This window comes from Hoplias malabaricus, chromosome 7, assembly GCF_029633855.1.
Source record: "Hoplias malabaricus isolate fHopMal1 chromosome 7, fHopMal1.hap1, whole genome shotgun sequence".
In the NCBI taxonomy this organism is placed as follows: domain Eukaryota; kingdom Metazoa; phylum Chordata; class Actinopteri; order Characiformes; family Erythrinidae; genus Hoplias; species Hoplias malabaricus.
Window position 1 is genome coordinate 1922648 of NC_089806.1, and position 15061 is coordinate 1937708.

The 15061-nt window shown below is 38.1% G+C and overlaps 1 protein-coding gene across 1 annotated transcript in view; it reads right to left on the bottom strand.

Annotated features, from left to right (window-relative positions):
- The window catches only part of LOC136701966 (uncharacterized), a 43646-nt gene that overhangs the window by 8665 nt on the left and 19920 nt on the right, over nt 1-15061 (bottom strand). The window contains exons 7-9 of the mRNA XM_066676772.1: nt 9286-9459; nt 7738-7811; nt 6192-6686 (exon numbers count right to left, since the gene is read on the bottom strand). Coding sequence (XP_066532869.1) covers nt 6192-6686; nt 7738-7811; nt 9286-9459 — 743 coding nt within the window. The remainder of the gene's footprint in view (nt 1-6191; nt 6687-7737; nt 7812-9285; nt 9460-15061) is intronic.

Genomic DNA, 15061 nt, shown 5'->3' on the forward strand with positions numbered 1-15061 from the left:
CTAAATTGATTAGTGGATTTCTTAGACAAGGAAAAAGAATAATGAAAGATGGCATCTAATGTATCTGTAAAATACACAGTATATACAGTCATAATGTCAGGAAAGAACATTAATATCAGTTCAGTTTGCTCTAAATACCGCAGTGTTTAATGCATGAACATTTTAACTGGCCTTTTCAGCAGTTATTTTACTTTAATCAATAATCAGGTTTCCCCTGCTGCATAATGCTATTTCAAATAGTACATCAGTGGAAACTCACTACACATTCTCCCCTCACACACAGTGTGCATTTTCTGTCAAGAAAGCAATGCAGACTGATAGACAATGGTCAACATCAAAGAGACATGCTCCCCCACACATCATCAGCATCCAAAATGACATCATCATTAAGGGAGAGAAAATGGTCATACCCCTGACATTCAGGAAAGAAATTTTAGCTAAATGTTATTTTGCACACCAAGGAGTGCAGTGCACAAAAGCTAAAACAAATACAACACAGGACACAGAAATCCCAAAGAGCCGATGACATCCCCTTTGCCAGCTATGAAATGAAATCCTTTGCAACTTCATGGGAGATCAAGCTCACACACTCCAGCCTTGGTGTCCCCTCTTCGAACGGACTGGCTGAGTCATCCATAAAGACAATGAAACATGCACAGAAGAAAATGAGAAACACATCGGTGACAGGACTAAACATGTCACCTGCACAAATGTTAATGAGAAGAGTCCTGAGAAGCACACATCCTTGTTCCATTGCTGTGCTGAAACAGTCCACACAACAGCATGTTCGTGACAGAATACAGGATCAGCAATGTCATTTCCTGTGCTGAGCCCAGTTGACACAGCACACATGCAGACACGTCAAGGTTGGGAGCCATACAACAGAGAGATGTACCACGCTCCTACACCATGCAGACTCCAGCAAGTAGGATGTTCAGGAGGAATAGATGTCATCTGAGGAAGATACACCCAAGTCTATTCAAGAATACTCACTTTGATGAACACCTTGAATACACACATTGAAATGAGACTGAGTATGAGTTAAGGCACTTTAGTTAATGTGTTAAGATGACTGGAGTCATGGACCATGTCTCATTCTTGGAAAAGAGGGATGTGGTGTATACTACTGAGCTCTGTATGCTCCATTATGTTGGACTGTCATGATCACTTGTGTGATTGATTGATTCTCACTGTATATATGTTAATAAGCTACCAAGTAGAGTTGTACTGCATTCTTGCTTGCATGAATGATTGCTAGAATTACAAATAACCCACAGTATTAATAGAGTTATATACTGAGCACAAAGACCACAACACCAATAAACAGAATAATTAAAAAAATAATTAACTTTTTTTTTGTAACATTGAGAAAGCTAATATTAATAATAAAACAAATAATAATTGATGCAACCCACATGACATACTACAGTATACCTTTATATTGGTAAACTAAACATTGCTGGCCTGTGGTGATGGATTGTTGGGAATTAATTTTGGTTGCATTTGAAGTAGTCCAACACAACACTACATTTCAGTAGCTTGAAAACTATGAATTAATTATAAGTTTACAAAACAATTTGTATTATATAAAGTACATCCTATAGAACAAACTACAATTCTTGGTATTTTTAATTGTGTTGGTCAATTTTTCTCTAATAATTTCAATGGCTTTAAAATAATGCATTATAAGACCACAAAATATTTATTTATTTATTAAACCAAGTACCTTCTGTTCAACAAACTCCTGCTAAAGCCACTACACCGCTCTGTTTACACTTTGCTCACTGATATCACACTCAGAAAGGAAGAGGCTGTGTCCCAAATCAACTAAATAAAGTCAATACACACACACACAGATCTTTCAAGCTCCATGGAGCAGGAATAGAGCAGTATCCGTATCTTGGTTCATGCTTTTGAATGTTTGTAATTCTCTCTGTTATCAGAGAAACAGATGACATTTCACTGCAATGAGTGGAGAGAGAGAAACCTAGAATATTGACAAATACATGTTGTTGTTATTCATTAACAGACAATGGTGAATTTTATAAAAAGTGTTTTGTGATTACAATCGTGAATGTCGCCTTTAAGTGCTACTCAACCTCAAGTGCCCATCTCTGCTCAGGACTGAGGAAGCTTTTTACTGTAGTCTTTACCAGTGTCCCTTTTTCGTTTTAGTACATGTAATGGTACAGCCCATTCTGAAAAATGTGGGATGAATCGTTGGTACCAATCGTCTAGGCCCAAGAATCATTGGCATCTTTCACAATCTGGGGTGTTGGTAGTTTTTGCACAGCTTCCACCTTTTCTGTTTTATTCTAATACCTTCTGCTGAAATTACATAACCCAGAAATGAATGCGATCATTGAAGCAGATTGCATTTTTTAGGTTGAGGGTAAGACCAGCATTTTTTAGAATTCCTAGAATGCTTATGTTGAAATTGTCGTTGGGCATTTCTGGAGTACACTACAATGTTGTCAATGTCTACTTCAGGAGTGTTTTGTCTCTGAAAAGGGCATATGAAGCCTCATCTATTGCCACAAGCAGAATTTCATGTGCACAGTGAGTTTTATAGTGCTTAGCACTATGTTGATGTTGTTTTATTAGTGTAAATGTACTTGATATACTGCCTGAGACTTACTGAAACACAGATGTTTTTAGTGGTGAAACTTTGTATTTCTATATATTTATTTCTATATATATATTTCTATATATTTTTTGAACCTTTGATCTTTTGTGCTGTGTGAACCATGGGGTCTGGTGTTAGTTATGTAAAATCCAAAAAAAGGGAAACCCTGAAGTATTGGATGTTCCGATGTTGGATGCTCACATTGTGATCCATATATTGATTGGCTGGTTGAACTATATTTTGTGCTGGGTTTAAACAATATCCACGTACAGGCTTATTTATAGTTCTCAGTGAGATGTTTATTTATGAGGGATATGGGAACCCTAGCTGAGATCATCAGTATATGAAGAATTCTTGGCAGGCCTGGAAGAAGACAAAGCTGGTGTGGGACAAGTCACATGGCCTGGGTCTAAAATAGCTGTTACTGCTGCCACACAGCTGAAAGGATCCCCTCCTTCGCTTGTGAAGTGTACACTGTGAAGATGGCTTGAGCTCAGGCAAATGTGTCAAAAAAACACAGGAAGTTGAAAGGGGGCTTCTGGAGGAGGAGCGGATAGCAAGCCCACACCCATCCTCTGTACCCAGTATTAAGTAACCTACAGGGGTTTGACAATGAAACTGAAACAAGATACACACAACCTTATTTTCTGTATAGCCATTAAAGGAATCTCTCATCATTGTTTGACATCCTGTGATTTTAGCTTTTAAAAATATATAAAATATTCTCATGTTCATCAAAAAAAGCTGGGTTATAATCAATCAACTGTGCTTACTGAGCTGTGTTATACATATATTTCATTATGGTGACCATTAAAAAACATTGCACTACCAAAGCAAGAAAATATCTATATTTAGGCACAGTCTACAGATTAAACCCTCAAACCCCTGGTTAAAAACAGTTTAGATCAGCATGAATTCAATGCTGGGAAAAGCTGCTTCACTAAGGATTTTGCTGGTATGGTGCTGGCTGATCAGCAGACAAGTGTGTATAATTAAACAGTGGTCTTTTTCTATCCTGTTTTTATAACCTGTTGCATGTAACAGGTTTTCTATGTGTGGTGTGTAAAGCCTCACAAATGTTAAATGTCTTGGTGTGTCAATGTTACACATGCTGAAATAATACCCCCTCTTATTTCTGGAATGTATTTAATTGATTTTTTTTTGTTTGTTTGTTTTTTGGTGATTTTACTCTCAAATGCATTTTACTGTAGCTTACATAGGGTGGATTTTTGTGGGGAGTTAAATTTTAGCCCGTATTCTGAAAAGAGCAGTTGCTATTTCCTTCCTTAACTCCTCCATGCCTTTCACAGTTGTGCAGAAGTTGACAGGCTTGTCATTAAGGATACATTCAGCAAAATGATAGAAAACCATATTGTATGACCTTGTCAATTTTTATTGTAACTGAGAAAATTATTTTCATGCTGTGAGACACCTAATACACCTAGATAATCAAGCATATTTATTATAAACAAGACAGATTTCAAAACACAATCAAAGCATACTAGATGGTAAAATCTAAAAATATGAGTCCTGCTTTAAATTATTGAAGTGCTGATAAACTGCTTCATAGTCAAAAACCACATAAATATAATGGATGTATAGTATGTGTATGGGATCATACAGTAAAAGGCATTTGAGGATAAACTTGAAGTCATTTGACAAAAGCTTAAAAATTGTCAGTTTATATTAAGAGTCTGCCTCTCTCTTTGCAGTGAAGTGACGTCACCATTATACAATGTGTAGAAACCAACTCAGTACACAAGCACATATTATTTTGTTAATCCCACACCGTAAAAAAAATCCGTAAAATTTACGGTAAAATACTGGCAGCTGTGGTTTGGCAATCATAAATTTTACATTTAAGGACTGTTTTGTTTACAGTACATTTCTGTTAAAAAAACAAATATACACTGTAAAAATCATGGTATTCACTTGAAAATAACAAATAAACATTGTTTTGCTATAAAATTAACATGTAAATTGTGTGACAAATTAGAGAAAGGAGACTGAGATATAGCCATATTTAGATATAGCCAAACTGCATCCTGTATGCAGCCCTTAAAAGGAGATATTGCTGAAAGGACTAAAGAAATGTTCTGTACCTGAGTGCCACACGCGGAACACAGGCTGATGGTGAACTTTCCTGACCAACACACATCTCGACATAATATGCACAGAAACACAAACACACACAGTGATCACCCCAATGCAACACAAAATCAGTAAGTCTTAAAGACAGAAAAAACAAAGAAAATCTGAAAATCACAGAAAATATCGAGAAGCAAAGCATGCTGGGAGCTCCCTAATGAGTCTCAGCTCCTCCCAGTCCTTGAACAGTTGTACAGTCCCTAATGGTTTGTGTGTTTAACAGTGAAATAATGTATATTTTACAGTAAAGAGATGTAAAAAATTGTATTTTGGCTGATAAAAGTATTTACGGTATTTCACTGTTACAGAAACTGTTTTCAACCTTTTTAGAGTTTACAGTCATTTACTGTCATGGTTTTACAGTTTTCCACCGTAAAATTCACAGACATTTTTTTTACAGTGCAGTCCATATTCAGAGATTAACAGGGACTTAAAATATTTAATTACATTTGAAATATATTAAAATCACTTAATACATATAAGAATCCTGCCTCTCAGTGGCTGTTCCAGACCAAAGCTGTTTTTTTTATGTTTTAAAAACAGGAAATATATATTTCTCTTTAAAGTCCCTGATATAAAATCCTGTGTTTTGCAAAAATCCTGTATTTTTGTTCAATGAACTAAAGATTTAGATTCACTACAGCTTTAGATGCTGTTATTGTATTTGGTGTGAAAGAAAAATCAAACTTAACATGAAAAAAAAAAAAAAAAGCTCTAAAACATAATCTGTTATACCCATATGCTGTTAAACACATATGACTTGCGTGCATGCAAAGTTGGATTCTGGTGGGGAGTCACTTTTTGGCACAACACAGGTAATTCTGTGGCAAACACATTGTAGTTCTGTGGCTCAGTGCTGCTTACTGGCCTCTATGTACTCTGAGTCATCAAAACAGCCCTTTAGCATTTTAACAGTTCAAGAGCTGTGTTTTCACACTTAGAAAAGTGAACATCAATTGCATTCATCACTGAATAAAAGCCTTTATTGTAGGGGTTATCTGGACAAAACAACTGTGAACACATAGGCAGTGATAATGAACAATACTTCCAAAGTAGTATTATAATATTCTAATCATAATGTTTATTATTCCTTATGAATGCATTATAACATGGTCTCGTGTTAACGTTCACAATGCAGAACAGTCTTCATTACAAAGTGTGTTTATATAAATACAGCCACTGTTATAAAGGCTTGTGTAATAAGATTAATGATAGATTCATGTGTAAGATTAATGTGTTTAATGAGATCTATAAACAAATAAGAGGTTGGTACAGGCTTTTCCATCATCAGCGTCATCAGCTACTGCATTAATAAGGGTCAGTCTGGAGTTCAGGAGCATAGTGGCAGTGCTGGAACAACAGCTCTCTTTGTCTAAAACCTAAAGCTGAGGGTGTGTGTGAGTCTCTTCTGTCTCACAAAAATGCACTGAGGAGTCCGAATAAATCCCAAACCCAGCGTAGAGGGGTTCAGTGAATGTGGAGGTGAGTGTGTGTAAGTGTGTGAGTGTGTGCGTGTGAGGTGAGATGGTGTAGAAGGACAGAGTGCCGGACCCCCAGTCCAGATACACTCCGACTCTGTTGTGAGAGGAGGGGTGTATCTCAATTCTCTGATCATTGTGTCTGACCCAGTAACTGTTCTCAGACCAGTTCAAACTCCAGGAGAATTTATTGCCTCCAAACTCACTATTAGGCCCGCCTCCTTTCCTCCTGAGTCCTCTGTATGACACTGATATAACAGCCCCTCTCCCTCTCCACTCCACCTCCCAGTAACAATGTCCAGTTAAACTCTCCATGCACAGAACCTGCTCCCACCCATCAAATCTCTCCGGATGATCTGGATACGGCTGAGTCTTTCTTACCCGCTCCACCTTCCTGTTTCCCTCAGACAGACATAGATCAGGGTGTACTGTGTACTGTGAACACACAGACATTCACAAGTAAAGAGAATAAGAACAAGTAATAAAGTGTGTATATATGTTTGCTTGAGTGTCTATGTGTATGTATGTGAGTTTTTCCTGTGTGTGTATGTTATTTCCAGAGCTTTTGTTTGTTGTTGCTATGTTCCTTTATATTCTGTCTCTCTTTCAGTGTAAGTGTTGACAGGGGTGCCAACCTTACTCCAGCCGCCAGGGGGCAGCAGCAGGTGGGCAATTAGCCGTAACACCCCGCACCTGGTGACGGGTCTATAAAGACCCACTAGAAGCAGCCCGAGTTGCTGCTTCTTTGGCATTTAATGTGAAAGTCTGGTTGGTAATTTTGGTAAAGGGCTGAGAGTTTTTGCACTTCCCCTTCTCTTTGCTTCTCTCCTGTCTTTGGGGCTAAGAGGTTCCTTTCTCTTTCCTCAGTCTTTCGCCAGTCTCACGGGGCGTCCTTTGTTTTCCCGCTCAAACTTTTTCCCAAAAACAGGTGGGCTCCTGCAGTTTACTGCCATTGCACCCATTTTATGTTTTCTGCCCGTTATCGCCCTTTTTCCCCCCTAATTAAGTAAGACACTCATAGTGTAGTTGCTGTAGCCCAGCGGTAAAATAAACCACTATCAACACGGCATCACAAGTTTGAATCTCACCTCTGGTGGGATTGAATTCAGTCTATTTTTTACTCCCTTACTGTTTAAGCACTTGGATTCATTCCTCAATCGCACTGGTAGCTCACCTCACCGGGGGCTACCATTACATTCAGTCTCTCTCTCTTTCTCTTTCTCTCACCCATTAATTTTGCTCTCTGTCCCACACTGAGTGTCTCACTTGTTCTGTCTTTTTTCTATATCTCCCTTTCCATCGCTCTATAACTAATGGAAAAATGCCCAAACTGAGAGAAAATCTCATCCACAAAATGCTGCTTCCTCTGGGACAGTATGGACAAGTTTGAATATGGGGCACTGCTCATCCTGCCCAGAGACTCTGAACTGTATCACAACCATATGGATCTGTTTGGGTGTGTTTGTGTGTGTGTTAGTATATGTTTTGGTGTGTAGTGTGTGTGTATCTTACATTTCTTCAGTCCTGGTCTCATTCTGCTGATTCCTCCGTGTTGGACTCTAAAGATCAAACACACACATTTATAAACTCATTAAACTCCACATCAACCTGAAACTAGGGCTGTGACCATAAGAGCGTTCCACCCATCACTGCAGTGGGGGGCTTTATGTCTGGTTTTACACACTAAATGCATAAAAGTAAACACAGACAGAAAGTGCTACAAAACGTAAACAACTTGAGTTTAAAAAAAATAGTTCCTGTGATAATACATACAGTGAATAAAAAAAAAGTCAGGAAAAACTTTAGCCATGTACAAACAACTGTCATATTTTCCTCTCAAGCACACTGATCAACAAAAGATGTGGATTTTCTTAGAACCAGAGTCAACAATGTTGCCTTTAATTTGCTTATTGACTTTATTTTGAAAGATCCCAGCTGGCTTTTAATGTTGAAATTTAGTTAAAATTATGTCAGATGATATTTCAATGTTGTTCAATGGTTGTGAAACATTTCATAAAACACATATGAATCAACCTTGAAATTTTAGGCTTAAATGAACATGTTTGAAGTGTGAACATTAGTGGCTTGTCAGCGTGAAAGTAATTTCTCTGTTCCATCCAGACCTGGGCTACACAAGACTATACACATTATGTTTGGCGCAGGCGTAGCCCCCTTGTGCCATTTTATGCAAGCTGTTTGGGAAGGTATTTGGGAGCAGTGGCAAGTTCTCTTTTAAGCTACTTTTTAGTCAGTATTGGTCATAAAGGCATCTACATATAAAAAGTTACTAAAATGATGGATTCCTGTGCCTATTAGAAAATAGGCAAAGTTTGATAACATTAAAGTAGACACAAACAGTGAAGTTCTGTTCACAGATCTCTAAGCCAGACATCACAATATTAAATGTGCTCTGCAAGTTATTGGATATATGGATATTATATATATATATATATATATATATATATATATATATATATATATATATATATATATATATATATGTGTGTGTATATATATTGGATTTTTTTTTCCTGCACATAATCCACCATTTTTTTCTGTTGCTCTGTTGTATGTAAAATTAGGAGTGTCATTATAAAGAGCAAGAAAATAATAGCCTTAATGTAGGAGGTCATGATTTTAAACATAAAAACATTTTATTAATAACGTGCAATTTTGTATAACAAAATGTGTCTTTTGCATTTAATCAATCTGTGGCAGTGAACATACACACACACACTAGTGCACTAGGGGTTGTGAACAAATACCCAGAGTGGCGGGAAACCATCCCTGGGAACAGTTGTGGGTTCAGTGCCTTGCTCAAGGGCACTTCAACCGCGCGGATCGAACCGGCAACCTTCCGGTACCAAGCATGGTTCTGTAACCTTTAGGCTTTAAAGTTAGTGTGTGTGTTAGCAAGTCAATGTGTAGATTATTTGGTGTGTGTGTGTGTGTGTGTGTGTGTATGCCTGCATGTTCCGTTTTGTTTCTGCATTAAATCAGAGACCAGTGTGTGTGTGTTTGTGCGTAACTCACTGTAGTTTCTCCAGTGCACAGTGTGGATCCTGCAGTAGATCAGAAAGCAGCTTCACTCCAGACTCTCCTGGGTGATTGTAGCTCAGATCCGGTTTTCTCAGGTGGGAGGGATTTGATTTAAGAGCTGAAGCTAGAGAAGAACAGCCTTCATCTGATATCATACACCCAGACAATCTGCAGAAAGAGTGCAAGAGAGGAACAGGTGCAATTTACATAGAGAAATATACTGTAACATTTCAGCACAAACAGTCAGATTATAATCAACTAATGAAGACAATGGCAAGGTAATTCCCTGGACAACATGGGCTGAAACACCTGAATGAGAAAAACAAAGTGAAAAATGTGTCCCAAAATCGAAATCAGCAAATCTTTGAAAATAAACATATACAAATAATAATAATAATAATAATAATAATAATACAATTTTGAATGTGTAAACACATGCACATATGCCTTACATTGTGAAATATTACAGCCCAGCCATTTTGCTGGACCGCCTACCGGCCTGGCCTAGAAGGGGCATTTTCACTTACTGAGTGACTTACTCCTAATGTTGAAAGGCGCATGTGCGAGTAGGAACTGTTAGTTCAATCACATTTCACAGAGAGAACTTAAGGTGGAGCTACTACACCCTTTGTTGTTAGTTCAGCCATATTTCACATTCCAGTTCTTGGAATTTGGTTCCAGCTGGAACTAAAGAACAGTATGTTCTTCAGTGTGAACCATAGCTGAATAATAGGCAATAAGAAAGGAACAATCTCTGTCTGTGTGTTTTACTGAGTCTCTGTTTGGCACAACACCATGCACATTGGCCAGAGCCTCGGCTTGGTGTTGGGTAGTTTACAAGTTCAGCAGGATGACTTGAAACTCTATACTCTTTGTATAGAGTACCTAAAACCTGAGCTTTTCCTCCTCACTGCTGTGCACTCAGGGTTAACAGTGGCTCATTATCACTTTAAAGGGGCAGGTGCTGAAACTGGCAGTTTTGAATAGAGCTGTTTAGACTGAGAAAATGCTGCTGTGGGGCTGGTGGGTTTTTAAATGTTGCATAAGGCATATAACTATGCGTCCTTGTGGAGAAGGGGGAGAATGTCTAACCTTTTAAATGCTGAGTCACAATTGCATTGATGTGTCCCAATCCAGAGTTCCTTTCTCCTAAATTCACCTGTATTTGACTGTATTTGCATAAAAGGCTGGCAACAGTCAAAATAACTTTGTGTGTTTTCTATAAAAAAAAGTGAACTTTGGAAACTTAGGAAAGAATGTGGAACTAAGTCCATGAGGTTTTTAGTTTTACAATTAATTTTTTTTAAATATATGTTTGACTCAAGAAATTTTAAATAAATTTCATATTGTGAGATGTCAAATTTATACAAACAATCCACAATTAAACCAAACACATTAAACAAATGGAAGAGAGGCAATAATCAATTTAATTTGTATAGTATCTTTGTGCAAGAGCAACTGAGTGTGGCTTTGATGGCTACAGTTTGATGGTCTAACAAACTTCAGGGGACTTGTTCTATGAATTAAAGTTTAAAGGGCGGACTGACGGAGGCAGACGCAAATGCAATAACAAACTATTAGAACAAGAGATAAGAAAGCAGAGGGATATGGACAGAAAGACAATACATAGGGAACTAAACTGAGACCTAAACTAGAGATAGATACCGACTAAACCTGGAGTGAGATAACTAAACAGACAGAACTGAATAGAAACCTAAACAGAGAGTTAAACAGACTAAAACTAGACAGAGCTAAACATAGAACTAAGCAGAGAACTAGACATGGAGAGCTAAACAGGACAAATGGGACAGACGGGCTAGAGAGTTAAATGGGCCAAATAGAGCACAGAAAGGGAAACAAGACAAACAGACCAGTTGTAGCCAGTGCCACTAGTATGTTCATGGGGACAATAGGTCGCTGTGCCTTTAAGAAACTTGCGGGAAAGGTGGGTAGTTGAGTCTCGCGATATTAGCTGAAGTATCGTTTGGTTCTTAATCAGAAGCATTTGTTAACAAGCTTCGACAGTGTGCGACTGATTCTTTCCCGTTTAGTGGATGCTCTCCATTTTTAAACATTTTCCTGTAACAAGCCTGGGTTACTAAGGGGAGATTTTCTTCGGTGTACTGCAGTGAGCCCGGTATGCACAGTGGAGGTTGAGTTACAGGTAATGCCATGTTTAATAAGCGGGAAGGAGTGGGAGGGGGGTTTCTTTGAATATAAAGTAGGCTTTTTAATGTTAACTCTCACTGGGCTGTTGAATATACTTACTCTCACCTGTAGAATGAAGATTTCTTTCAGCATCTAGCAGTGGCTTCTGTGTTGAGGACTAACATGATTGACTCTCTAAAGCTGTATTGCTGTGTTATACAGTGAATGGACACAGGTATGTAGATTTCCTTGAGCTTTGGGTTCTTTTAAAGGTGCTTTGTATAAATAGTAAAACGTATCTTTTATTTTTAGGAGAAGTGTTTGGTGAAGAGTGATAATTGTGTACTGTTTTCTTTCCCTGGGTTTGGTTTAATTAAAAGACCGAAAGGGTCATTTTAAACGGGCACGTTCGGGGAGGATAGAGTGCCAAATACCTATAAGGTGGGATTTCTGTGTACTGACCAGAGGGTAAGGTTGGATTAGGGGCAGTAATAAATAATTTTGAGAACGCACAGTGGGTTGAAGGTAATAGGGACTTCTCAAGAGTTTTGAGTTTCTTTGTTTCACAAAGTGTATTTTGTTTGGTGTATTTTACTGTATGAGTTGTCTTTAATAAGTGTGCAGTGTCTTTCTTTTGGAATTGGGTTTTTCTTGTATTTGTGTGAAGTATGTGAGCAAGGGTCAGCCCAATTGTCCTTATTTCAGCCTGTGGTCGGTTCTGTGTTATATGCTGCCCTCTAGTATTAGGGAATTTGAATTTTTAGCTTAACTCCTGGAAAGTTATGAGCATTTGCTCCTAACTGTATTGCTACTCATTCCCGCCTATTAAACATGGCATTACCTGTAACTCAACCTCCACTGTGCATACCGGGCTCACTGCAGTACAACGAAGAAAATCTCCCCTTAGTAACCCTGGCTTTAGTTACAGGAAAATGTTTAAAAATGGAGAGCATCCACCAATCCACTAAACGGGAAAGAATCAGTCGCACACTGTCAAAACTGGTTATCAAATGCTTCTGATTAAGAACCAAACGATACTTCAGCTAATATCGCAAGACTCAACTACCCAACTTTCCTGCGAGTTTCTTAAAGGCACAGCGCCCTATTGTCCCCATGAACATACTAGTGGCACTGGCTACACAGTGAAAGTGGCACGAGGAACAGCAAAGACAAAGCAACTTGTGAGCATAACAAAAGGTGGACTGTCTGAAAAGGGGCACAGGGACAAGGGAACTTAAATGATAACGAGAGGGCAGGATTACAAAGGAGGCACAATGAGAAGGTGGAGCTAAGGCGGGGAAAGGGCGGAGAGAGGAACAACAACAACAAGCAGCCATGAGCTATGTGACCACATGGTGGAAACAACAGAAGACAGGACCAGGGCATGACAAAACCAGAGTAACTTACATATTTACATATGAATTTATATAATATAAGTATATACTTATTAATTAAAATTAATAAAATACAATTCATTTTAAAATGACATAACTCAAATAATGTTCCAATAATAATATATATATATATATATATATATATATATATATATATATATATATATATATATATATATATATATATATATATATAAGACCAATCATATAAAAATAAATTAAATGAAATCTCCTATAAATAAAAAAAAAACATAATAAATGTAATTATTCATTCATTATCTGTAGCCGCTTATCCAGTTCAGGGTCGCGGTTGGTCCAGAGCCTATCTGGAATCATTGGCCACATAAAGATAATTAGACAAATATATAAACAAATGTACTAATAAATAATATAAATCATTTCATCAAAAGTTAAATTCATAAAATTATAAATTAATAAAACCAATACATTCATTTCAGTTGAGAAAAAATTTGCTATTACATTTGTCACACCTTGGTCCTCTCCTGTGTCTGTTTTTCCCACCATGTGCTCTAGCACATGGCTCTGTTTGTTATTGTTCCTGTCTCCACACTAGTCCTGCCTTAGCTCCACCCTCTCGTTGTGCCTCCTTTGTAGTTCTGCCCTCATTCTGTCCCAGGTGTTCATTGTCTGTGGTGTGTATTTAAGTCCCCTTGTCTTAATGCCTCTTCATTGGACATTAGTGTCTCTTCACTTTGTAGGTCTGTCTGTTCCTTCCCTTTCTGTGCTCGGTTTGGCTTTCTTTCTCTGGTCAGTTAGTATTTCCTCCTCTCTCTAGTCTTAAGTATCTGTCTTTCAGTCCAGGTTTTTCTGTATCTGTCTCTCAGTTTAGTTCTCTCTATATTTTGGTCCTCTGTCTAAGTCTTACTGTCTTAGTATCCTGTCTAATTATCCAAGTATAGTTTTCTGTTGGTTTCTTGTTGTGTTAATAAAAGTCTGTAATTGCACTTGCGTCCACCTCTGTCAGTCTGCCCGGCCCTGACATTTTACTTAAAATTTTACAAAAAACAATTGTCTCCTGTATTTCAATTTTAAATACAGATGCTGGTCATAAAATTAGAATATCATGAAAATTTAATTTATTTCAATAATTCCAATCAAAAAGTGAAACTTAAATTATATTCTTTCATTATACACAGACTGATACTTCAAGTGTTTATTTTTTTTTTAATGTGATGACTATAACTAACAACTAATGAAACCCCCAAATTCAGTATCTCAGACAATTAGAATGTTGTGAAAAGGTTCAATATTGAAGACACCTGGTGCCACACTTTAATCAGCTAATTAACTCAAAACCCCTGCAAAGGCTTTTAAAGGGTCTCTCAATTTAGTTCTGTAGGCTACATAATCATGAGGAAGACTGCTGATTTGAGTTTTCCAAAAGACAACCATTGACACCCTTAAGCCAGGAAAGACACAGAAGGTCATTGTAAAGAGGCTGGCTGTTCACAGAGCTGTGTCCAAGCACATTAAGAGAGGCTAAGGGAATGAAAAGATGTAGTACAAAAAAGGGTACAAGCAATAGGGATAACCACTCCCTGGAGAGAATTGTGAAAATAAACCCATTCTAAAATGTGGGGGAGATTGACAAAGACTGGACTGTAGCTGGAGTCAGTGCTTCAAGAACCACCACGCACAGACGTATGCAAGACATGGGTTTCAGCTGTCGCATTCTTTGTGTCAAGCCACTCTTTGAACGAGAGACAGCGTCAGACACGTCTCGCTTCCAAAAAGGACTGGACTGCTGCTGAGTGGTCCAAAGTTATGTTCTCTGATGAAAGTAAATTTTACATTTCCTGTGGGAATCAAGGTCCCAGGGTCTGGAAGAAGAGAGGAGAGGCACAGAATCCATGTTGCTAGAGGTCTACAATACACTGAGCAGGATCAACGCACACAAGCCTGCTGGCCCAAATGGCGTTCCCGGGCGTGTGCTGAAAGCATGTGCGAAGCAGCTCACTGGAGTTTTTATGGACATCTTCAATCTGTCTCTTGCCCAGGCAGCTGTTCCAACTTGCTTCAAAACCACGTCCATCATACCTGTACCAAAACACTCCAACCCGACATGCCTGAATGACTATCGCCCTGTAGCACTTACACCCATCATTATGAAGTGCTTTGAGCGACTGGTTCTGGCTTAACTAAAGGTCTGTCTCCCACCTACACTGGACTCAAATCAGTTCACATACCAGAATAATAGGAGCACAGAG